Source organism: Lingula anatina, chromosome 1, assembly GCF_051362555.1.
Source record: "Lingula anatina isolate TDL-2025a chromosome 1, LinAna3.0, whole genome shotgun sequence".
Lineage (NCBI taxonomy): Eukaryota > Metazoa > Brachiopoda > Lingulata > Lingulida > Lingulidae > Lingula > Lingula anatina.
Window position 1 is genome coordinate 12,187,799 of NC_141767.1, and position 24,339 is coordinate 12,212,137.

A 24,339-nucleotide genomic window follows, 5' to 3' on the forward strand; every position below is an offset into this window, starting at 1 on the left:
AAACACGTTGAATCTTTATCAAGTGTAAAACCCGGGAGAATAACTTACATGATGATGGAGAAAAAATTTTTGAATCAAACTTCGAATAAAATCTCCTAAATCTGCACATAATAATTTCGTGAAGTCCTCATGAAGATATCATTAAATCATTCTTACATACATGTACTTATAAGTAACTTCTTACCCCTTGCAATTTAACTAGATTTGTTTGCAGGTTTCGAATTTCATCTTCATACTTCTGCTGCATTGTTTCCACCTCTCCTTTATTTCTCTCCCTCTCCTATGATAGAGGAAAAATGATGCAAAATTCCGTCGCAACAACAATACCAATATAATTATAGCAAAACTGACTGTTCAAAGGGATCGTAAAGCGGGAATAAAGCATCCATGTTAACATATATATATCAAGACTCTTTGAAGCGAAGAGTTTGATATGGGGCAGCAATGTATAAAGGGGGCTATAGCTGCGGCGAATAAATTTTCTCAACTCTTTTGTATGGAATCCCAGGAGGGCCAAGCGGAAAAAAAAAAAATTTTAAAAAAAAATTTGAAAAAAAAAAAATTTTGAAAAAAAAAAAATTGAAAAAAAAAAAATTGAAAAAAAAACTTTTTTTGAAAAAAAATTGCGAAATTTGCGAGATCGCGTGTAATCCCGCGAGATCGCGCGTAATCCCGCGTGGTCGCGCGAAATCCCGAGAGATCAATCGTGTTTCATTTTCAAGATGAAATTTTAAAAAAACAAAATCTCGCGAGAAAGTGCGAGAAAGAAAAAAGCATTGGCGAATGAGGCAGGGAGGGGCTGTTCAAAATGCCGACATTGCACCGAACATGAAGAGGAGGATGTCATTTGTAAAGGGAAAACCGCCCAACAGCCTGGGATATTGGCTCCATGCTAGGCCAATGCCACGATGAGAAGGGATTTTATGGAGCTAGAATATTTAAAAAAACACTCTTTAGTACCACCAGCATGTACGCTGGCAGTATTCATGGCTTTAGTCCCGACCTATCTCATATGGCTCTGCAGGGTGTCGTGAACTACAAGTCACCGTTACCGCTTCTCCTCCTAGAGCGCATTATTTCAAGGTCAAACAGGTCACATTTTTCTAAAATTGCTAACTTTCTTGTGAAAAACAGTTATTATTGTCTATTTTCAGAAACTAAACAGATCTAATCTATAATACAATGGGCAGGTGTTACCCTTAGGGTAATCTTTGATCTTCGTGAGTTTGGGGTCATTTGGGGCATTTTCAGACGAGTAGTGGCTATTAGATGCCAAACTAAAAACTCTCTAATTCTGGAACCATCATTGCTAGAGACCTTGTTTTTTTCATTTTGTAGAGCTTTGCATGCGCAACACTGCAGGTTTTTTTTGTATTTTTTATTTTTTTCGTTAGGGCTCGGGCATTGTTCTGTATCAAATAGTTCAACATCCAATATTCAGATGTGAAAATAAAATGTAAAATACACCAAAATTAGCAGAGATACACCCATTGTTACTACTGAACTTGAATAGGAAGGAGCAAACTGGTAATCAAAAATGATAGGACAATTTTATTAAAGTTGTGCTGTTTTTATCATTGACTTAATTGTTGAAAATGGAAGTAAACTCATTAGTTATAGTTCTCACTTGTGTACATAGTGGAATTTTCAAATATCATGGGCCTGAATACCTTTGCTAATTAATTTTTTTATAAATACCATTTTAACTGCATTGCATAATTAAGAATTGGTGGTGATTATGCTCTTAAGCATTATGTAATATAGCATCAAAGGTGAGGGAAAATAAATTTTGGTCACTCTCACCTTAATGGCCATTAACGTCATGCTACTCGTGGCTCTCAAACCTACTGAAAGGGTTCTTGGTCTGAATTGTACCTAGACTTGCACCAGTTTGACTGCCTTTTATGTGCGTTCAATATTTTTTAAATATTAGCATTTTTATTGAGGGATTTAACCCCCAAAGGCATGAAGTCAAATGGCAGTGACCTTTTATACATTATACTATTATGATAGACAGTTCAAGGTTGTATCATTACGTAAAATTGTATCAGATTTGGCAAAACAAATTGTGTACTGCCAATAGTAACATTATAAAGAAAAAACAGTGACATATTAGTTTGAAAATCCAATAATAATTCTTAAGCACAGATCAAATTGGGAACCCAGCTTGATTGTTTTTTTTTTTCTGAAATTTATGCATTTTTATTTGAATGTTCATATTTCTCTTGCTTGCATATTTTAACTGTGAATTTGAACTGACATGGGTCTGCTAGTAACATATTCCTAACAGACATATACCTGCAATGCTGTTCGACTTCCTGTTAAGCATACTGTATTTTGCATCAGTATTGACAGTTACCTACTTTGTGCATTTTTTAAATTCTTTTTTTGTAGTTTTGACAGCTATGCTGGGATAGAGACTTTGAATTATATGTATTGTCAAGTTTATTGAAAAGTGGTTGAATTTTTATGTACTGACAGGTGTGACACCAGCATCTCCATGCACATAAAGAGATAACACCATCAAGGGAAAACCAATTTACCTTTTTGTCTTACAGAACTTGTGGTTTCATAAAAATGGGTTGTGTAGCCTGTTGCGCATTGTATTAATGTATCAAAAAAAAGGAAAATAACCTCTTTTGTGATTCTTTATTCTCTTTTTTCCTGTACAGCAATTTGGAATTTGCAGGTTGGTGCAGAAACATTAATATTACATTTTACACATATGTAGATGACTGTAATGCAGATCTTTCTAGGATGAAGTGTCTCCTTAGTTGAATATAACTCTCCTCTTCAGTGGATATTTCTATTGTCAAGTGGTTAGTGGCAGTGAAGTTAGTTGCTTCATTATAGAAGTCCTGTGGCACACGAGCAGATTGTTCATAGTTCAGTGTTTTTTCTCGTGCAACTTCTGCCAAATCTCTATCACTGACAGTGAATCCACACTGGTGACCGCCTGCAAATATATAGTGCATAAAATATGTAGGTTGATATACCTTAAGCCAGTTGTTCCATTTAGTCACATAGCCATGCCACAAGAACATGGTGATGTGTAAAATTGACTACGTGTTCATATTTAAAGTAAAATATTTTTAATACAAAAATGTCTCAAGTTTTAAATATTTCAATCTTTTATATGCTAAACATGTAACTGAAATTGCCAAATTTACCATATAAATGTGGAAATGCATAAATGTCATTTGGAGCAGCACCAGTGGGTAACCACACCTGCCTTTGGTGTCTTATTTTGTGGTTGTTCCACCACAGTTGAAATGCATCTATATCATGTTGTATCAGAGGCAAGTAAACAAATACCATGCACCACTTGTCAATGCAACTGTGTCTGTCATACCAACCATCTCTGTGCAAACCCTGAAAAGTATAATACTTGTGAATTTATCAGTCATTCTATGATATGCCAACGGATTAAAACTCTCTTTAGGAAAGTTGACCAGAAACACTGAAATAATTGCATGACATCAGAATAGTGCGTGATCCAACTACAGGCTTTAATAGACATCCTTGTGACAAATGGGTAAATATAATAAGAAATTTACATACCTGGTTCAGTGGTGAAGGCCCCATGATGTGACTATCGGAGAAAGCATGCTGATCACTGCTATTTCTTCTTAGGAACATTTGGCATTCAATTAAGTCTACATTCTCTGTCCCTGGGTCACTTCTAGTTCTATTAGGGCAGACTATTAAAAAACGGTAACTATTAGCACAGATGTTTAAGAAGACCACAGTGTTGAAATATACCCCAAACTATGTTACAATGGCAAAATCAGAAATGGATAATACTAGTAAACTCTTTTAAACCCAGTAGTGTGTGGTTAGATAAGGGATAGAGTTTTTTCAAATTGGTTTTTTACTTAAAACAGTACATTATATACATACACAAAAATTTGCGTGAAAATGTATCAATGCATCCATGTATGTAAATATGGAAGAACTGAAACTTGTCATTACCATCCACAGACCAAATCCAATTTGGTCCCTGAAAAGAAATAGTTGATATTATCACATGAAAACCTAAAATTAAATGTCATTTTGAAAGTATATACATGTGAATAATCTGACTGATACATTCCTCAAATGAACGAATCAAACAACTTTTACTGATAAGTGGCTCCATCATACAATTATCTTTCTATAATCTTAAGTTAGTTGAAACTGACAGTATGATGACTTGGCAATTTTTGTGACCAGAAAGGGGTTTAAGACTAAATAGTTTTCCACATATTGTGTTATCGCTGAAAGTGCATGGCTTAAATGATCAAGACAGATAGGTCTCTGTGTCTATACATAAAAATAATATTTATCTGTGATTTAAAAACTCGTCCATTTAAAGCCCTTCGTATCCTTAGTTTCCGACCTTCATGATCAACTTCATGCAATATCTCTTGCACATCAATTCTTAGGATAGAGTAACAGAATAATATAATTTAATAGAAGTGAAACAAAAATAGATTTTTACTTTCATTTTTTAATTAACTGCTTAATTGCAAAAATTAATCCTTTGCTTAACTAACCTTTTTACTTTCTTGTGATATTTCTGGCGACACTGATCATATATTCGCCTTACACCTGCCAGTCCCCCACAAACAACGAATTCTTGTTGAATAATATCCTTCATAAAAAGATATGACTCACACATTAAAATGACCATTTATTATGTATATAACCTTATTAAATTATAATTGGAAATATAAATCACTGTAAGATGTCAATATTTTTATTTTATTTGTACAAGGGGGATAATTAAGTTTTGGATTGTAACAGACTTTCTATCAGACATATCTATATACTAGTACTGTACTGGTTGGTTGGTGTATTTATGCCATCTCCTCTATTCTAAGACTTGAGTGATCAAAATACTACAGATATTATTTCAACATACAGATTGATTCAAAGTAGGCAGCATCAAAATTATTGCTTACCCTTAATTCTTGGACAGGGACATGTTCATGTCGCTTGATTTCAAGAACATTTAACCTTCTCTTGAGGGTACTTTCACTGACAGTGAAAAAGAAAATAATTAAAAATAATTAGATCCTTTCTGAACTTATTACCTGCTTTAAGATATTCAGTGAGCTGACAACTTTAAAGTTTGCCCTTCATGCAATAGGATTTTGCAGATTTTTATGGGAATCTATATGAAAATGATAACACGGACCAAGACTTTTCTGGGGATTCATGCCATTTAAAATCACCACTTGTAATTTTCAACAAAAATTCCAGGAGTCCAAGTCATCATTAAAAAAAAAACTATCCAGTGATGTCAGCAGCTGTCCAATTAATAGTTAAGTTTGTCACCAAGAAAAGACTTGACGTGGGCGATAAGCAATGAGCTTCACTAACAATAAGAATTAAACATGACATTGATTGACACAAAGATTTCTCTACAAAAAAGCAAATATAAATAAGCATTTGTTGCCACAAAGAATTCTACACAAAAATATTTACCTCCAGGTAATACCAATGTCCTTTAAATATTCTAATATCAAAGCTTTGCTTTTTTAATGTTCCACTAGATTATTGAGGAAAACCTTTAAATCTGATATTCAAAAATAAAATGAATTTTTTACATGAAGCAATGACAGACTATAGATGACTTATAAGAGATACAATTAAACATACACACATTATAAGGCAATTTCATTTAGTATGCTCTTTTGTTTATTACAAAATGGATGTGAATTTTTTCTGATATTTCTCCTCGAGAGCCAGTCACATATGAATAACAGTCTTTTACAGTGATATATATATATATATATATATATATATATATATATATATATATATATATATCATACTTGTAGCCCAAAGAAAAGCTTTGATAATAACACTGGAGATGTGTGCCTCAACATAAAAGGTGAATTATACAGGTTAAATCCACCTAATTCAATTTTATGATTTATATTTTATATTTTCTTAAATCAACTTCTGTTTCATGCTCTCATAAAATAACTATTATTTGAATTGACAAACTGAAGCCCAAGAATTAAAAATATTTCAATTAATATCATATATGAAACTATTTCAATTCTTATTGTATTTTAACACAAATAACTTGGTAGATCCATGTTGAAAAAAGACAAACACTGAATTTGCTCACCAAATTTGAAGTCCTGATCCATGGGCAAGTGCCCACAGTTGACACAATGTCTGATGGTTCTAATTTTTCGGTATCCTGGACATCGACATTGCCTTTTGTTACAAGCACCGACGACACTCTACAAACGTAAATTACAAATGAAAAGCAATACTTTCAACATTCCTATCCTTAACGGGAACTGTACACGTGTGGTTTCGAGGAAGTCTAATGAAAAATACTGTAAATTTATGTAAATGTATGTAAAATAAGTTAAATACCCAATGAAGACGTTTGCATAACCAGTCAGTGTCACTGTGTCAGGAAAGGCGACATGTTTATTTAACCGGTGTTGCTATCTTCTTTTATTGCCCCTAGTACGTTCTAATACTAGTAATAGTAAAGAAATAAGACTAAGAGGACACTCGTCCTTGATTCACTAATAATACTATACGCCACACTATCATCTGCATAAAGAATAAAGAGAAAACAACTTACGTGCAATATATTATCACATCCGCATGATTTACAAATGGGAATGTGAGCCTGTTGTTCATAGTCCGTGCTATGTTGGCATTTTAAACACATCGTGGCTTCTTCCGCCATGTTTCTATTCTCGCAATTTCTCGTGAGATATCGTGATTTTTTTTCTCTTTTTCTTGATTTCCTTTTGAAATAAAATTTGCTCGGTATCGCGGGATTTCACGTGGCCACGCAGGATTACGCGCGATCTCGCGGGATTACACGCGATCTCGCAAATTTCGCAATTTTTTTTTCAAAAAAATTTTTTTTTCAAATTTTTTTTTTCAATTTTTTTTTTTTTCAAATTTTTTTTTTTTTTTTCAAAAAAAAATTTTTTTTTCAATTTTTTTTCGCATGGCCCTCCTGGGATTCCATACTTTTGCCATGATATTAATAATTTATTATAATTATAATTATTAACATAAATTATAAATTATAATTAGAAATTAATATAAAATAATATATTATATCATTCTATTCAAAATCACAAATCAAAGGAAAAAAGCGTGAATTGGATGAGAATTAATTATAGGAAACAGAATACCTCAGCACGGACCCTCTGTTCAATTTTCTGAACCTGGCCCTCCAGCTCATCCTCTAATAGCTGTATCTGTGCCGCGTGGTGTTCTTTTTCTCTGAAAAGAAACCGACTCCTTTGTTGACATCTATTTGACATCTTAGGTGTATCTATTTACCTTGTTTACAACTAAAGAGGAAAGTATATAACGTGTGAATGCAAGATTGTGCAAATATGATATATCGGGTTAGATTCTTGGAATTATTTCCGATGTTTCTTTTATGATTTCATTGTTTAGTTATAATGTTATAATTGAACAAAGGAAACCGCAGCCGACAGCACCGCAAAAATTGACCCAGGAGGTAATAAAGATCTTTCAAAGTAAATAGTAGCCTGCGGTTGTAGAAGTGGTGAAGATGTTTGATTTGGAAGTGAACTTTGATAAAGGGAAATTCTTCGTAGACTTCTTACGTGGTTCCTGTTTAGCATCATATCGACATCAATTATAGTTAATGCTTCAATCGGTGTTTATAAATCATAAACAAAAAGAAATATTTCAGGGTTTTGCGGTGTATATCAACTTATCCTGTTATTTCAAGTCCAACTGCATAACTAAACTATTAAGCGCCTAAGCGTTGTTTCATAATTAACAGACTTATTTATCCTAAGGCAGTGTACTACGTTTCAATTTACGTCATTCCCTATAGGAACGAAAGTGGGGAAAATAAACGGAAAACTCTCAATGATAAGTGCGGAGATCTGGCTCAATTAAAACAACATTCCTAGATGGATATTTGTTCTGGTCAAAACTGGACCGGATGCGGCTTTAATGAGGTGCTGTTTGGGTCGATCTAGGACGGACATCACACCTTGACCATCTCACCCTGACCGCGCACTTGTAAGGTCTCGATAATGCCCGAACACGCGTGCTCGAAGCAACAATCAAGTTTGGTATTCATGTTGGCCAGTCACTTTCCTTTGATATTACTATCATGTTCTGCTTTTTCAGACTGAGACCAAATTCCCAAATCACAGGTTATTGCTCATTCCCAAAATGTTACTACATTCTCTTTTCTATTCTTACCAAAGAAAAAAAAAAAAAAAACGACCGACAGATAGGCCTACATGTTAGCGCTGTCTATAAAAAAACAGACTACCGGTACATGAATAATGGTATCAGTACTAGGAAGCATCAAATGCCCAATTTTGCAGTGAAACTTCTGTTCAACAGTATCCCTCCACTGTCATTAACAACGAGGCCCTCGAGGTTACACGTACTAGTAATGTTTCACCTGCAAATCAATGCCACTGTCTAGTGTGTTCACTCATATTTCACATGTAAACATACACGTACAAAACATAATCGATGTAACGTAGCTTGAGCTAATTTCAAATGGTACGTGTCAACTGTAAAATAAATAACTACTGATTGTCAGTCTTGATCCAGTGAAGAAAAGATAAGCAGTTTTCGTAAAATAATTAACGTTATGAGATAATTGCATGTGTGATGCCCAAAGCAAATAAGTCACTTTCCCTTTCAAATCAAAATGGGGTCTTCCGTACAAACCGTGGGAAATCGCGATGTTTCTTCGATATGGGACTGTTTTATATTCATACTTGTAAAACCGTATCTTTTGAATGCACCAAGTGGTTTTCCATTATAATTGTTAAATGAAAAACTAATAACAAAATTCCAAGCAATAACAGAATAATAGGTAACAATATATAGAACATATTGTTCGTCTAAATTAAGGATAATAATCGACTCAAAGTTATTTCTGACACATTGACCGAAATAAATCGTCAAAGGGTCGTCTTTTATTTGTTTTTTTTTTTCATGGACTAGCTGTGTTCTTGCAAGTGTACAATGACAGTACTGTCAATTGGGACTGCAACTGAACAGCAGCAAATTTAAGATAAGAAAAGCAACTAAGAAAATAACTATCATAATAACTGTGTCAGAACCGTAAGTGAACGTTAAATGAGACAAATTTTCGCAGGGAAAAACATCAATGAGCAATTCAATTCAATGTTTGCAAGTTGTAAAATGTGCCAGGTACAAAATGTAACAGTGCCTATACAGTAGTTTGCAACATTTTCCTTTACTCGAAGTCTGCTTACCTTCTGTAAGATGATTCAAGGCTTTGGTTTTCAAGTTGCTGCTGGCGGACATCTTTAATCACGCTGAGGATGATGGTCTCAAACTGGGTCAAGAGGTGGGGTACGTCTGAGGCGTGCAATTGCTGGTATAACTCACAAACGTTTTCTTGACTGAAATTCAAAGAACGGTCTTCATAACATACATTCGACAATGATGCTTGAATGTCAATTTAATAGCCATAAAATTAAGAATTACGAGAGGAGGGGCAACTTTTCGGACTTTTTTATGTTTTACTTAAGACCCTTCAAACAGTTTGATGGGTCTTAGGTTTGACTGTATTTTATCAACTGTCATAGTATTTTTTTAGAGAACAAATCAAGTAGGGCCCTGTGCGCCAAATGCTAGTGCATGAAGTTAAAGAGTTTCATTTTTACCGTATCTTTGTTTCGAGTTATGGAAATATGTGAAAACTATAATAACTGACTTAGTGAAAATGTGCAAACCATGCCACAAATGTGTTTGTTAAAGTTGTAAATTACGTCATGAAATATTTATTATAAGGATTGTCAATGGATTGCAGCACCATTTATAAAACTTTGCCGAAAAAAAAACGATTTTTATATTTGCATAAGAACGTCTTAAACTAAAAGTGGGGTACTGTTATGTATTCTCTGACCACAGGGTGCGCTACTCGTCTGTTACAAAAATGTTGAAAGCGCCCCACGGAGGGATTTTGTACCATGCAATCAGAAGGTAACTGTAACGTGCGTCTTCTGAGACCTAAGAAATACCTGTAAGCTAGTTATTGAGTTTCGACCATGAGTTCAAATCAATTTATAACATGATCAAGAAAAACTATAATCGTCTCTTCGTCAAATTTAATTCAATTTACCTAAAAACTGGTAAATGTGATAAATCTTCCCCGTGTCGCTTGCGAAATTCTTCCGGTAGTAAGGGTTCTACTGGTACGCCATTATAGAGTGGCTTATCAAATTGTACAACGTCAGAGCAGTCACTATATTCGTAACACGTTTCATTATAACCCTCATCACTAGCCCTATATTGGTTTTCTTTTGTTTCCTCGACATCGCATTCTTGTTCTTTGTCAATTTCGTCTTCTTCAGTATCGTCATATTCCCATTCATTGCTGTTGCTTCCATGGTGTAGCCGGACGTTATCAAGAAACGAGGAATGGTGTTTGAAACCTTGTTCAAAGTCACTGAAGTTCACCCTCCCGTCCCCATCCCTGTCTAGTTGGTGAAAGAATTGTTCAAAGTCTCCAACATAAAGGCTGAGCTCATCACATAATTCACGAAGGTGATCCTTCTCCAAGTAGCCATTTCTATTGACATCGCAAGTAGCAAATAGATTCTGGATGCGTTCAAATTCCATCATTCATAGTTCCCAGTCGTTGCCATCATCTGGATCACAAACTGTGTCAGAAATGGGAAAATAAATATTGTCTCTTGCCAGAGGTTATCTTTTTGTTTTGAACGTTGAAAAAAGCAGTGCAAAGTATAATTCCTACGTTTTAGATGATATTGAACATGAGTTGAGTTGCACGGTCCAGCTCTTGGTCATTTCTCGCCTGCTTCAACAGCTTATGTATGCTTAAATACCAGGTTATGTCATTATGTATAGATTTCGCACAGAAAAATTCTTAACTTTGACCCTAGTAAAGTCAACACGCGTAAGCAAAAGACGGAATCGACACGAAGCATTATTCAAACAACATAATTCGTCAGTAATGGTCGGGATTTCCTCTATTGACCCACGCTTGTTTTATCTGCAGGTGCCACTTGTGTTCAGCCTTGTGCTTGTTAGAAAACACATGCACATCTCTCCTTTTTTGCTTATTTTAAGAGTTGAATATAATAAACTGTTTCCTTAAATTCTCTCAGTGAAGAGGAGTGGCCATTGCAGGAGTGCGAGGACTTAATAAAGAAACATTTAAAACAAAGATTGCAACTACAGAGTCCACGTATTCAAAAACGAATGAAATAAAAATATGTTTAGGAAACTCTACACCAAAATGTCATATGCACCCATAGACATAAGTGCTGCGTCTCACAAGAGCAAGACAGAATCAATGAAAGCACCCTGGCAACGCAGACGACATCAATTTTTACTTCCGAACGCGGGAAATAGAAGAAGTAAAGAGAGAAGATTTGGTCATTTGTTCGTTCATCAAAATACTATACAAACTATAGCAAGTATATTTACTTTTTTTAAGTCCTTCAAAATTTATATTTTCTGAAATATGATATGAAGTACCTGCTTTGAGAGAGGCAATTTTTGTCAACGTTTACTTATAAGATAAAAAGTATATTTTGAGCGTTGGAAGTTGTTTATCATCCCCTCGCAACTTTCTTTTTAAAAAGCATTTAAAAGTACCATTTTCGGTTATTATTTGATTTGAATACAAGAGTAGTTTCTGCTATTTTCTTTTTATCACACACAGATTTGTAACATTTTTTATCAAATAGGACTTGACAATGTTCCAAAACACTTGTTCTTTTTACATAAAATGTAAGTATTGCTTTGTCAATAGATGTATGTCTACTTGAGGCAGAGACACCATTATTTTATTTGAAATGTTTATACATTTACAACTTTAGAACTGACCAAGGAGTTATAACTGTTATAACTCCTTGAACTGCCTAACAAGAGATGACTCGCCTGTGGTAGTAGGATTGCATTTGTACTTGATTCTTGGTTTTATCTAATTATAATACGCTCATATCACGACTTAAGTGACCGGGTAATCGTGACGCACTTTTATTGAATGCAATTGTTCCTACCCTCTTTCTCTAAAATCTCCTTTCATCTCAGACTTGAGGGTTTTGACAGTTTTTTGGTCGCAACAGTTAATTCTAAGCATACATAAGTAGTATTAATTGATGCTTTTTATCATTTAGTCACTTCTCCCGCAATATCGATTAAAGGCATTGTTATAATTCTTTCATTCCTATCTCTCTATCAAAATGCGGGAAACTGGTTATAGCCACCGGAGATTCAAAAGTGCTAAATCAATGCATGGACTCTCGCCCCAAACCTATTAAATAACCTTTATTAACGAACAGATTGCCCGGGCATTTAAATGTTACAGAGAAAGAGACAGAGAGAGAGGAGAGAGAGAGAGAGAGATGCATCATCCAGCCATAATAAAATCAATGAATTAATGCAAAAAAGAAGAGTTTGTGACTAAGAGTATTGCAAATACCAGAACTTAATATCAAACTGCAAAAACAAAACCCTCTTATATCAACTTCCTCAATTTAAATGTAAGTGTTGGATAGATTCATACGTTTTATAACTGCAATACACGGCTGCAGTGCTTTAAACGACCGTTTCCAAGGCTGTTGACACGTCATAACTACTTAAACCGTCGATTGTTTAACTACGTACTTGAGACAAATTGCTGCCAAACAATTATTTCTCTATCGAGTTGCGACAAAAGCGAGCAGAAAGGTGATGGTATTCCAGAAAGGTCTAACTGAATTAATTTTGTTGAATGAATTTGTTATGGACCAAAGAGACGGCGTGTCACAAAACAAATGCATATCAAACCATGCCAAACTAACATCTTTTTGAAACGAATACATGTTGTCCTATTAGGAGTGTAGATGACATCAGGTCAACCTAACGTGTTGTCATTGCAAAGACCAAATTTGATGAATGGTAATAAAATGACCAAAAAGATTTATTTTCAACATATGATCACAGGAATTCTGTGTTTGGCATTGTAATATCTATAAACTATACCATAAATTTAGGTGGAGCCTAATACTTTACAACTAGGACGCCACGTGGACGGAGAGACCCTGTGATGCGTGAGTGTATAAAAAAATACCGATTAAATACGAAAACGCATTATTAAAGTTCTCCTCACTTATCTTGTGCGTATCGATTTTGCACACCTGTCGCATTCTGACCTTGCGCACAACATGTACATAAGTATTGGTCTTGTGCTACATGTTAATTATACATTTTACCTATGTTTTACAAATGCTTTTTTATCATTTGAAAGTTAATCTGAAATACTGCGGAATTTTGTTTTTGTTATAATTAGTAGTATTTTTTACTGTATATTATACCAAACAAAATTTTCAAAAATTATAGCTATGTACTTAAAAAAGGGACAATTCATTCCTACAGATCAAACAAGTTTAAATTTGTTCAAATATAGTGATTTGGGGGTCATTAAGGAAATGAAACGTGTGCTTTTCATCTTTCATCTACCACTGTTCGATTTTCCAATGGATAAACTTTCATTAAATTATACATATATATAATATAAATCTATCAATTATAGCTTTCAAGTTTCAATTATCTTTTTTTTTCTGTTTCTGTGTGAATTACACGTGCTTTTCATCTTTCATCTACCGCTGTTCAATTTTCCAGTGGATAAACTTTCATTATACATGTATGCTAAAAATAAATCTATCCAATAACTTTCAAGTTTCAATTTTCACTTTTTCTTTTTCTTTTCTATGCTGGTGGATTTAAGTAATCTGTCCTACCACCATAAGCTGTGCCACTCGATGTCAAAATGTGAGACCCATATAACATAAAAAACGATGTTTTTTATAATGAACATATTTTCTGGCGTTTTTCAGAAAGCTAACATACATACATACATATAAAGGCATATCTAAACAGATTTTTAATTATTCAAAACGGAAACATGAACACAAGTCCAAATTTTCTTAAATAAAACAAAACGTGCAGGTACTGGGTACATAAAGTAAGCACTTGATGGCACTTACTGAAATATAGCAAGTTCAGTGTTGAAAGTCTATATTCATTTTCACATTCTGAACAAATGAAAAAAATAGACCTAGTTCAGTAATCTTTGAGACAACAAAATGCATTGCCTTCCTATCATATAATATAAATACAGAAAATGTAACATGTAGTCACAAATCAACTACAGAGGGGTGACAAAAGTATAGCACCATCTGTGTGAATAGTGCTCCATATGACATGGGGAACCCGTTCAGAAAAAAAAAACGATTCGCGGTTTATTGCTGGCGTAACCAGTAGTGAATTTTCATGTGCACTATAAAGGTAAAAATATATACACTGAAGGTTTAACGCTGTTTTAGCTGTCAAGTCAAGATGCAGTTGCTACCATGGTGATGGTACAAGGAGCTCACAAATGACGAAGGAAAAGAAATTGTTTCTCTGAGACTGGAGGGTATAGATGTCCCCCAGATAGCTGTCAAGACTCACGGAATTTGAACCGTGCCGCGAATTAGCTTTGCAGTGGTCTCGCAATTTGCTGGTTGAGATAAGCAAAATAACTGTTTCAAAGAAGGCTTCATGCTCCAGATAATTACACCGGAGTTCCCAGGTGGAAACCACTTATCGCCTTGGTAAACAGACGAAGAAGAGTGACACGGGCTGCAAAAACCATTGCATCGACCGTAGGTAAGAACTGGTGCCATTTTGTATTTTCTTATGAGTCCATCTTCACCGTAAAAAAACGTGGGTGGACAGGTGAGAGTATGAAGAACATAGTACGTTTCTTATATGCCAGAAAATATATGCATTTTCTCACTAGTCAACTTGGAAATCAAGTGGCAAAGGAACACCCTTTTACCAGAAATGCTCTAATCCAAAGTATCTTAAGGGTCTGGTCCAACATAGCCCCCAAAAGATAACTGAATCTTTAGCAGTCTATTCCCAGAGGGGTGGTGGCTATACTGAAATCACGTGGCTATTCTACAAAAGGTTAACACTACCATAATAACATGTGTATCGTAAGGGCAAAGCAATGGTCTGTAAGTCTGTAGTTAAGATTCTAATGGACATACTTTTCAATAAAATACCAATTGAAAGACCTAAGAAATCCAGCTGTTGTTCATCTTGAAGCAAAATGGTGCAAAATTTTTGTCTCCCCACTGTCAGATGATTTCAACGTAGGGAGCACTTTTCAATAAATAAAACATTTCAGCATAGAAGAGGGAGGGGGACGTAGGTACTTGTTATCTCCCTAATGTCTGGTGACTCGTGGTGAGGTACGATTCTGACGAGGATAGGTGTCCATAATATGTTATTAATACCTGTATTCGCTTCCTAAATTGAAATATTAAATGGCGATAAGTAAAAAAGCGTTTGCACAGACGCTATACATGTACTACCAGATATCAGTACAGACAAGAATGGCGTTTTATTGGGATAGGTTTCACAATATTTAGAGCTTCTATGTATCATCTTTATGGCCGAATTTTTAAGTGTGCCTTGTCCACAATGAATGAGCAGTAGTCCATTCAAAGAGAAAGCTCTTTCAGAAATGGCTTAAATTTCAGACAGACAGATGCTTTAATTCCATTGATTACTACTGATATACCTTTAGTCAAAATATCAGTACATTGAGATTGAGACGTCAAAGGTATGACAAACATTTGTGAAACGTACTGGTAAAGCACTAACTTGTAAGTTATATTTCCGGATAGATGAAAATACGCCAATTCTTTCAGGTATTCTGTCTATATTAAACGACGTCGACATTCATGAGTGACTCAGCATGCCATTGGCTCTCAGTAATGTTGATATCTCAGAAATGTTGATTCAAAATTATCTTTAAAAATTTTCCAGTACTCTTGAAAAACTATATAAACATATTTTTTGTGCATATTCATACAGGGGTAGTTGGAAATATCCAGAAGGTTAACAGTGTCGGATTGCAATACAGACCTTTAGGGTATGTAGGCCTACGTTATAAGTACAGAATTCTATCTGAAGAAATATATATTTTCTATTTTCTTTGCTTTCATCATTATAATTCCCCGCTCCGTACATGGATTGTGTTTAAACATACGGACAATCAAGTTAGCCACCAGAATCTGAGTTTTTCTTTGAAAATCACCATGTAGAGGGAGGTACATGTACAGTAGGCCTACATGCGAGTCCCAAAGAAAGAAAAAAAAGACGGCTTCAGTTTTGAAAATGTCCATTAAGATTGAAACCTTAAATCAGCCAGTACTATCTTCTTCAACCACTTTCAAATTCCATGAATGTAGTCGTAACAATCTCATTATCGTGAGTGTATCTTGTAAAGAAGCACGAAATGGAAATGTTTAGCAGTTTTCCCGAACAGCGACGGTATGAGGTGCCCGGATAGGGTCACGTGACAACGTAAGGCGTGTGAACTCTATGGAAAAGACTGTGTGATTAATGACTGGGATTAGGTGATTGCAACCAAAAGGAGATTAACCAACTCCCCTACCATGGTATTTTTCCTGCAAAGTCATCCTCTAATGTCATAACTTTGCGAAATCTCGATCCAGAATGTTATTTGTAATCACATTTTGTTGACACAGAAAAGATAACGAAATCGAATCGGTAAGACAAAAAGTCGTATTAAGCGATAAACATCGTCTCGATAACGCCATTCAAAGTTCGCTCATCGACTTACACCGCTGTCTATTTTATCTGTCTTGGTAACTTTTTGGAAATTTAAAGACGTAAATTCGAAATGTTATAGAATGCTACATGTACCCGCTGTTATAGCACTTTCAAAGAAACTGATATGTTAGTGAATAATATTTTTTCTCATTATATATTGATTTTGACGTGACCCACACCGAAAAAAGTTTCATGTTTGAACTCACAAGAGCTAGTGTCGAAATAAGGTAAATTATTTTCCCAGGATTTTCTCATTCTCTTTACTGCCTCCACTTGTAAGCTGTTTTTAAAATACATTTTTATGCAACATTATGAAGCTAAAAGAAAAATAAAACGGGTTTTCTTCAAATGCGCACAACTAAGACAATTTTAAGTTCCATAAAAAACATTTTACATGAGAAAATACCAGACCGATCTCCAAACCTATACTATTGGTTACAATTTTATTTGGTTACAATTTATATTTACTCCTTAAGGATGCAAACAATCCCACAAGACGCCAACTGGTCCAACGGGGTAATGGCCCTTGACAGCACAACAGGTCTCTTTGCGACAACTTATAAAAATTCATCATTAACCCGTTTCTTGCGCTAGAAAAAGTTTTTGGTATTTGACCTTTGTTCTTATGTACGTTGTCTTGTGACCGAAAAAAGATTCATCTGATGAAAAAGATTTGACAAGGGTGGTGGAGAAAGGCATTTAAGCTTCATCTTTTAGTCTATCATTCAGCATTTTATACCAATACAAAGTACTTAAATTGATATTAGATGATAAAATAAAAAGTTAAAGCGCTGATCAGATCTAGAAGCCATACTCTGAAGTGGAGATATTGTACAAAAAGGGAAGTTATGAACCCCTATTAACACAAGCTCCGCGTCTGCTGGGCCTTTTACGGCGTTATCATTCATCATAAATGCGAAAAGTAACACACACAACCTAGCATACTCCTCTCCTGAAATATGGCCCGTAGCCGGGTGGGTGGGTGGGGGGGTGGGGGTGGGGGGTTCGAAAGAACCCACCCCTTTGCTGGGAAAAGGTTCCCTCTGGGTAAAATTTTATCAAGGCACATTAGGTTTCATGGTAAAAGGTTCACTTTTTCAAAAAAAAAAAAAAAAAAAAAAAAGAACCCCCGTTTTGAAATTGCTGGCTACGGCCTGAAATATATGTTGGCGAAGGACAAAAAAGTAAAAACTTACCAAGAAAGCGCCTCGAGCCCTTCGTCCAGTCTCTTGGCAAAATCATCTCCAGTTCCACCTTGACTTAAAATGGAGTTCCCCCTCTTCAAGCTCTTCTTCCTCGATTTATCTATCAATATGCTTTTAAATCCTTCCGTAAACTCTGCCACACTGATTCGGCCGTCCCCATCCTTGTCCAACTCTTTAAAGACATCTCCAAGTTCGTCTGTGGTAAGTTCTGTGCATAATCTGGCCAACTCCGACTGGTCTATATACCCAGAACCATCTAGATCACACGCCTCAAAAAGCTGTCCAATTTGACTAGAATTATCCAGTACTTCAACGTCACCCATCAAGACTTAGTTTTCACCTTTTATGAATATAAAATGAGACTGCTGCATACATCAAGCGTGTGTGAATAAATTCATTTCCCAAGGAAGTGTGCCCCTAAGTGGCACGGTTCCGTTGACACCATGACGTGTAAATCCTAGAATTCCGACGTAAGCTTGCTTCTCCAAGGCGGTATAGAATACCATGCGCTCGGTAGTTAATGGTTACACTTGATCTTGAGGAGTAACCCGCCAAAGCAGCCTAGATACAATCTCATAAAAGCTGCAATAAAATAATACAAGGTGTCAGTTGAACAAACGTCACGAATGTATATAATTAACAATAAAGACATTTCTAAAATGACAACAAGCACGCGCATGTATACTAAAACACTTTGTATTCTGCACCTGTAATCATGGCCTACTGATGTATGATATTTGATATGTGTTGTTGTTTCTTTTTCTAGTTTCCTTATGTTCAATATTATTATCGTCAGAGGAAATCATAAAGGAATATCATATTGAGCTTTTTATGTTTATCAATAAATAGAAAATACACAAAAATCGAGTAATTACTTACAATCACCGAGAGTTTTTATTTTGCAATTTATATTTTCAGTCTTGTGTTGCTGTCCATCAATGAAACAGCATGAAAGGACGTTGAATAATGGAATTTTTAAACCAAGTTATAAATTATTTTTAAAAATTCAAATTTCTGTTAATTTTATTCCTGATAAAATCAAGGTTGGCACTTTAATAAACCTAAGCTCACCAATATGTATCCCAGTGCTACAGGATAGAAACTCTAAGGAGAATCATTGTAAAATATTAGGCTGTTAAGAGACAGCGCTCATCTAAAGCATTAAAAACGTTTCGATGTCAGGAATAGAAGCCGTGACTGCATATTATAAGAGTGGGAATCTGGGGTGTGGATATTTATAAATGTACCTACCGCTTCAGTGGTGTACTTGTCTACAATGAAAGCTTCTAAATTCTAGAAATGTCTTCTTACATGTGTTTACAAATGGGCCCAGGCTTTTAACGCTCACTAGATCTTATTTTAACATCAAGATCTATCTCACATCATCATCGGTACAATGGTGCACTAAATAATGGGTTTTGGTCCATCTAGTTATCACTTATTTTTGTTCGCGGTTTTAATGTGACAATCTGACCATTGTTTCAACACTGTTGTCACAAGCTAAGAAAGCTAATGAGAATGCACTTGACGATATATTTATACACTTAACACGGCATGATTTAAGCATGACAAAAAATAAAGCACTGATCACGAGTTCCCGAAGTCGGACATTATGTACAGCAGGACTAAACACACATTTTACAGTGCATTCACTCACAGGCACATGTGTCCAAACTGGATTACCAAACATACCTTACGGTAAAACAAACGGATTTTCGAGTCCTGGATTTTGAATTTTTACCTTTGATAAAGCATTATTTTAAAATGCTGATAGGGAAATGGATACTAATTGGTATATAGTACAGATTGGCGAAGTGCGGGAACCCACCAAATATTAATTTAGCAAAGATTTTGCCAAACTAACGAAAAAATTAGATAAATAATAAATCTAACGTACCATTACAAATGCTGGAAATAAAAAAGGTATCCACATGTCATACTTTTTTCAAATATGATGATGTTGTATTGAGGTTGACTGTACATACTACTCTATAATCTGCACCTTTCAGCTCAGATCCTGTTAGCAGAGCACAGCATATGTGGGCAAATACCCCTTAGTAATGACCCAAAACACTTACACGAACAACTTAAAATGAGACAAGATCAATATTTACATCTTTTATGGTCTTTGGTATAAAACACACCTCCGCATTTTCACACGTAAGCAAATAAAATTTTGGATAAAATCGTGATCTGAACCGCGTCTTATTATGCTGAATTCAAGATTAGTCCGTGGGTTAACGAAGAGACACATGAATGCGCGTGTCGTGACATGCACATGTATCCCCTCTGTCACTTTAACAAAAGGAGATGCCTCAACTGTGTAAGCGATTGGATTTATCAGCGTCGTTTTGTATCTTTCCATCAATAAATAAAGGCCTATATTAACATTTTCTTTATGTATTTCAGCAATTTTCTCTTAAATATATTGTAACTTTTATATTGTAACCGTCCGGCGTTACTAAGAAGGGTCTATAGTCAATTTTGATATTTGTGTGGCTTGTCTGTACAGGAGGGGCAAGCCGAACATTAAGGTTTGTAACGATGATCTGTTAGGCTCCATCTTTCCTCCACACCTTCACGCATGGAAACACTAATTTACGTTTTTTCTCCTTTTCTCCCTCCCCCCCTCTCTCTCTCTCTCTCTCTCTCTCTCTCTCTCACACACACACACACACACATCCAGAGAACTGTGATCCACCCTTACTATTAATATTCCTTGTGTGTATGTGGGCAAACACCCCTTAGTATATACAGGTACAGCACATGATCCGCGTCAAGCGGCATTTTCTAGTTAAAATGAGATATGCATGTGCTCGAATAAGTTAGTAGGATGCTTTAAAAGAGAAAAATAGACTGCACCGTCTGTATGTACTTATGTAATCCAACAGTGAGATGTGTCCTGGCATATACACACAAGGCCTGCAGTATTTAATTCAAATGTTAAGTTATCAAATCATCTCAGATCAGTCTGACTTATTGAATATTTAGTGTTTTACTGGAGCTGCTTTTTCATATTTGCATTGCGAAGGATGATGCGGGTAGGCGAATGAAGCTATTAGTTCTTTCTCATTTCCATTATAGTTTCGAGTATGGATCCTAGGTCTCTCAAACTAGGAATAATACCATATGATTCAGAACCATCCCCCTTCATAAAAGACAAACTGGCCTACCTGATACAAGGGACATCTACCATACTTAAGTTGCTCATCCTCACCTTTGTATATAACTCAAATCTCGGAGACACCACTTAACATGACATAATTATTTGTTGTTGAAAAGTAGCGTCAAACACACTGCGTATACCTTTGATTAATCCGGAACACAGACAGGTGGGTTCATGAAAATTCATAAGACAGGTGATGTAAATGATTAGGAAGAGCGATTTAAACACTCACCTATGCCTGTTCCGATAAAGCCCAGTCACTGCAGCTTGGTGTTTTCCCAGAGAGCAATCCACCTGTGTGACTCACGTGAACCAAAATATGAAAACCGTCTACCTGCGTCCAGCTGTTGCAAGTGTCACAGTGATCGGCACTGGAAAATAGAGTCGCCTGGTTTGACAATATGCGGGTTATATGATGTACACAATTCATATAATATCTTCATATCTATCTCTCGGTCGACTACATTCGACTATACATCAGATAAGTGATTAAGTCCTGCTGTATTCCTTCATTTTACCTCATCTCTATTTATTGTTGACGAAAATAAACGCGGTTTATCATCAAAGACAAGTGTATCAAAGATATACGTGGCTTGTTAATTTTTAATAATTGACAAAGAAGCTAACTCAAACGCGGCAAGGACACATTCTTGTCCCTGCAACAGTGGCGTTAAGACAGATGTCGATATGTTATGCACTTCATAACATAAGAACAGGCGCATTCCCTTCAAATCTTTTTATAAAGAAATTAGTCCACTATTTTATACCTGCATATCATTACACGTACATAATCATACATATTACACAGCAATGCAGATTAACATCAGTCCGTATTTTAGATACCAGGTCACGATTTGAGGGGAATTTTCTACCAGCCGAAATTAAGCCAGAAAGAGAACATCTACACCGGTACAGTCGAAGCATCGACGTCCAAACTTAATTTACACGGTGTCCCAAAACTTCCATATCAGGTAATGAAAATAAAAATAATCCATCAAATTAAATCTCGGAACAGCTATAAGGGTGTATGTTTCATGTAATTTCATTGCGTCCTGGAGAAATATAACTAATGTGCTTTTTCAAGCAATATCTCAAGTCCACTTAAGAAAATGGGCGTTTGAAATAAAATTCGCTGGAATATCATATTGATAAATTGTTTGTGTCCGTAAAAAGAAGTCAAAACAGCCGTCAAAATAATCGTTTGACGTTAAGGCTTGTTGGCCGAATAAAGATTAATCTGATACGGATATCCAGTACAGGAAAGGAGAGGGCTATCTCCATTATCAAAAATAAATAAATAAATAAAAATAATAATAATAAAATAAAATAATAATAATAATAATAATAATAATAATAATAATAATAATAATAATAAAATTATTCCGGACATAAAATTAAACAAAACTTAAATATTAAGGCTACAGCATATTTATTAAAGGCTCCGCCTTTACCAGCCCTCGGAGAGTCCTGTATTACGTTTACCATACCCTAACACAACCGAGAGTGACCGTTAATTGTTGGGGGAACACATTTTACAGTGGTAATCCTTCTCTGACGCGCCAATATCACCATCATCTACAACAGTAATAATAGTAATTCAAACGTCACCACAGTTACAGCTGTTGATGGAGACCAATATTGTGCCACTGACGATCTATGACTATTATTTTTACCGTGCAGTGAGCTGCCTCCTCTCACACCTTTCGCTGTCACCGGTGTTCAGATGGCCGTTTCTGTCCATCTTTCAAACGTTGTACTTAGAAGAAGACAGGTGACGGGCAAAAGTAACAAGTGTCACATCTCACCTGACCTGGGTTATACTGACAGGTGTATAAATTGTACTAGACTCATAGCATGCACTAGACTTATAAATCTACAACTGTTTCTCTAACAGACGTGTGAGTTCACGATATGCTATATTGTTCCCAGGCACTCACAGCTAAACCTAAGCCACCACCTGTGAAATTCAGTTTTCTACAGTTTCGGCCCCCATGGAGTCACAATGACCATAGGTAACAATACAGGGCATACTAGATTACACCTCTAGCAAGGATGATAACTTGCAAGTGGTGAGAAATCAGTTTTTATCCTGTTGATCGAAACAGATCTCGTAGACCTGATAAGGGATATACGCACCGCCACTGATAAACCTGGACATCACAGATATGGGTACCAACTGAAAGTTGTGCCCTTGGATACCCCTATAACCATCAGATCAGTTAGGCCAGTTAAGCTCACATTCACGGAACTAGTATTTATCTGCTGCGTATGCGCTCTATTTCGCATTTCTTTTCTCTACAACCATTGGTCTATTATATTTAGTTCATAACTTTTGTAAAAACCGTACTTGTACTAACAAAGATTATAATATCCTGTATATGTATTTAACGACATTTCTACATGTAGCTCACGCATCAGGCGTGTGTGCCTTTTGAACAACAGGCGCAATAACATTGTACTTTCTTTTGGTGCCGTTTCTTTTGGACGATTAAGACAAATGTCATCCCTTGTTCTTCGAAAAGCAAATAACACTTACTGTTTTCAAAATCAAATTCCCGGATTAACTGTTGGTTTAACAGCAACCCATCATTCCAGAAACAAGCTGTGTTGGTATTATATAGTCCTCTTGATGCAAATGTCTAGTGGGACTAACACGTAAAAAGACTATACCCTGTGACTCACACACTGTTGTACAGTATGACAGCACAGCTCTGGTTTGCTGTCGTAAAATCTGCTGACTGGCCTTCTCTCTGTCTGTGCCACCTCGCCTGGAACGGTATCCGTGACTATTGCATTAGGCTGAGTATACAGTAATTCACACGTCAACTTTCCCTCCCTTCAGGCCCGATAACGTTACTAAGTCGTGAAGCTGTGCAAACGCACTGTAGTGGCTTTATCACCCAGAGGTCGACAATTAATCTCTTAGCTGGAAAAACTTGCATTTATAGTGCATACATTCAACTTTGTTCATCGATAGCAAGTTGCGATAAAAGTCAGATCCAAAATAAACCGTGACACACGCGGGGGTTGATAAGTTGGCTAAAAATAGTGTTAAAGCTCCCGTCCCATGTAAAAACACCCGTCCTTATTGGGGGCGTTGGTTCACAATACCTATTTTGAAAATTATACCTTTCTAAATTACAATGATGGTTGCTATGCAATATGTCAAAAAGCCCATTACGACGGAGGAAAAGTTTCAATATGCAATGTACCGCAAAGAAACTGCAATAATTGTGCCTGCTGTTTAGCTAATACATCAGTCTGAATAAACTTTTCATGCAGTTTTTACTGCTATATTCGCTTGAATAAAAATAGGAA

General features: G+C 35.7%; 2 protein-coding genes across 9 annotated transcripts in view; both read right to left on the bottom strand.

Moving 5' to 3' along the window:
• The window catches only part of LOC106171256 (ras and EF-hand domain-containing protein), a 29,540-nt gene extending 5,566 nt beyond the window's left edge, over window positions 1–23,974 (bottom strand). The window contains exons 1-6 of one of the 6 annotated variants that reach the window (XM_013551529.2): window positions 23,558–23,974; window positions 21,254–21,392; window positions 17,847–18,437; window positions 9,258–9,407; window positions 7,164–7,254; window positions 185–280 (exon numbers count right to left, since the gene is read on the bottom strand). In XM_013551529.2, the coding sequence (XP_013406983.1) occupies window positions 185–280; window positions 7,164–7,254; window positions 9,258–9,407; window positions 17,847–18,178 (669 nt within the window). In that variant the 5' untranslated portion in view covers window positions 18,179–18,437; window positions 21,254–21,392; window positions 23,558–23,974. Of the gene's footprint in view, window positions 1–184; window positions 281–7,163; window positions 7,255–9,257; window positions 9,408–10,129; window positions 10,812–17,846; window positions 18,438–21,028; window positions 21,207–21,253; window positions 21,393–22,694; window positions 22,902–23,557 lie in introns of those variants that run through there. The other 5 variants (XM_087017919.1, XM_013551532.2, XM_013551531.2 and 2 more) reach the window with 5 other exon arrangements.
• LOC147763983 (uncharacterized) lies at window positions 2,635–6,826 on the bottom strand. 3 transcript variants are annotated; one of them, XM_087017948.1, is made up of 6 exons: window positions 6,596–6,822; window positions 6,122–6,239; window positions 3,901–4,000; window positions 3,562–3,701; window positions 3,171–3,372; window positions 2,635–2,956 (listed from the first exon to the last, which is right to left on the bottom strand). In XM_087017948.1, the coding sequence occupies exons 1-6, from the start codon at window positions 6,652–6,654 to the stop codon at window positions 2,718–2,720; spliced, it is 858 nt and encodes a 285-aa protein (XP_086874074.1). In that variant the 5' UTR covers window positions 6,655–6,822; the 3' UTR covers window positions 2,635–2,717. The 3 variants fall into 3 exon arrangements, with proteins under 3 accessions (XP_086874074.1, XP_086874079.1, XP_086874078.1); XM_087017953.1 differs by having other exon boundaries at window positions 3,973–4,000; window positions 6,596–6,821; XM_087017952.1 differs by lacking the exon at window positions 3,901–4,000 and having other exon boundaries at window positions 6,596–6,826.
• Window positions 23,975–24,339: the final 365 nt, after the last annotated feature.

What these genes read in the sequence shown, in the direction of transcription:
- LOC147763983 (XM_087017948.1), bottom strand. Translation starts at nt 6,654, where the DNA reads ATGAACAACAGGCTCACATTCCCATTTGTAAATCATGCGGATGTGATA. An exon ending in GGCCTTCACCACTGAACCAG is followed by an intron (nt 3,373 to 3,561) that starts GTATGTAAATTT and finishes TATACTTTTCAG; the next exon opens with GGTTTGCACAGAGATGGTTG. An exon ending in TGCATTTCCACATTTATATG is followed by an intron (nt 2,957 to 3,170) that starts GTAAATTTGGCA and finishes ATATATTTGCAG; the next exon opens with GCGGTCACCAGTGTGGATTC.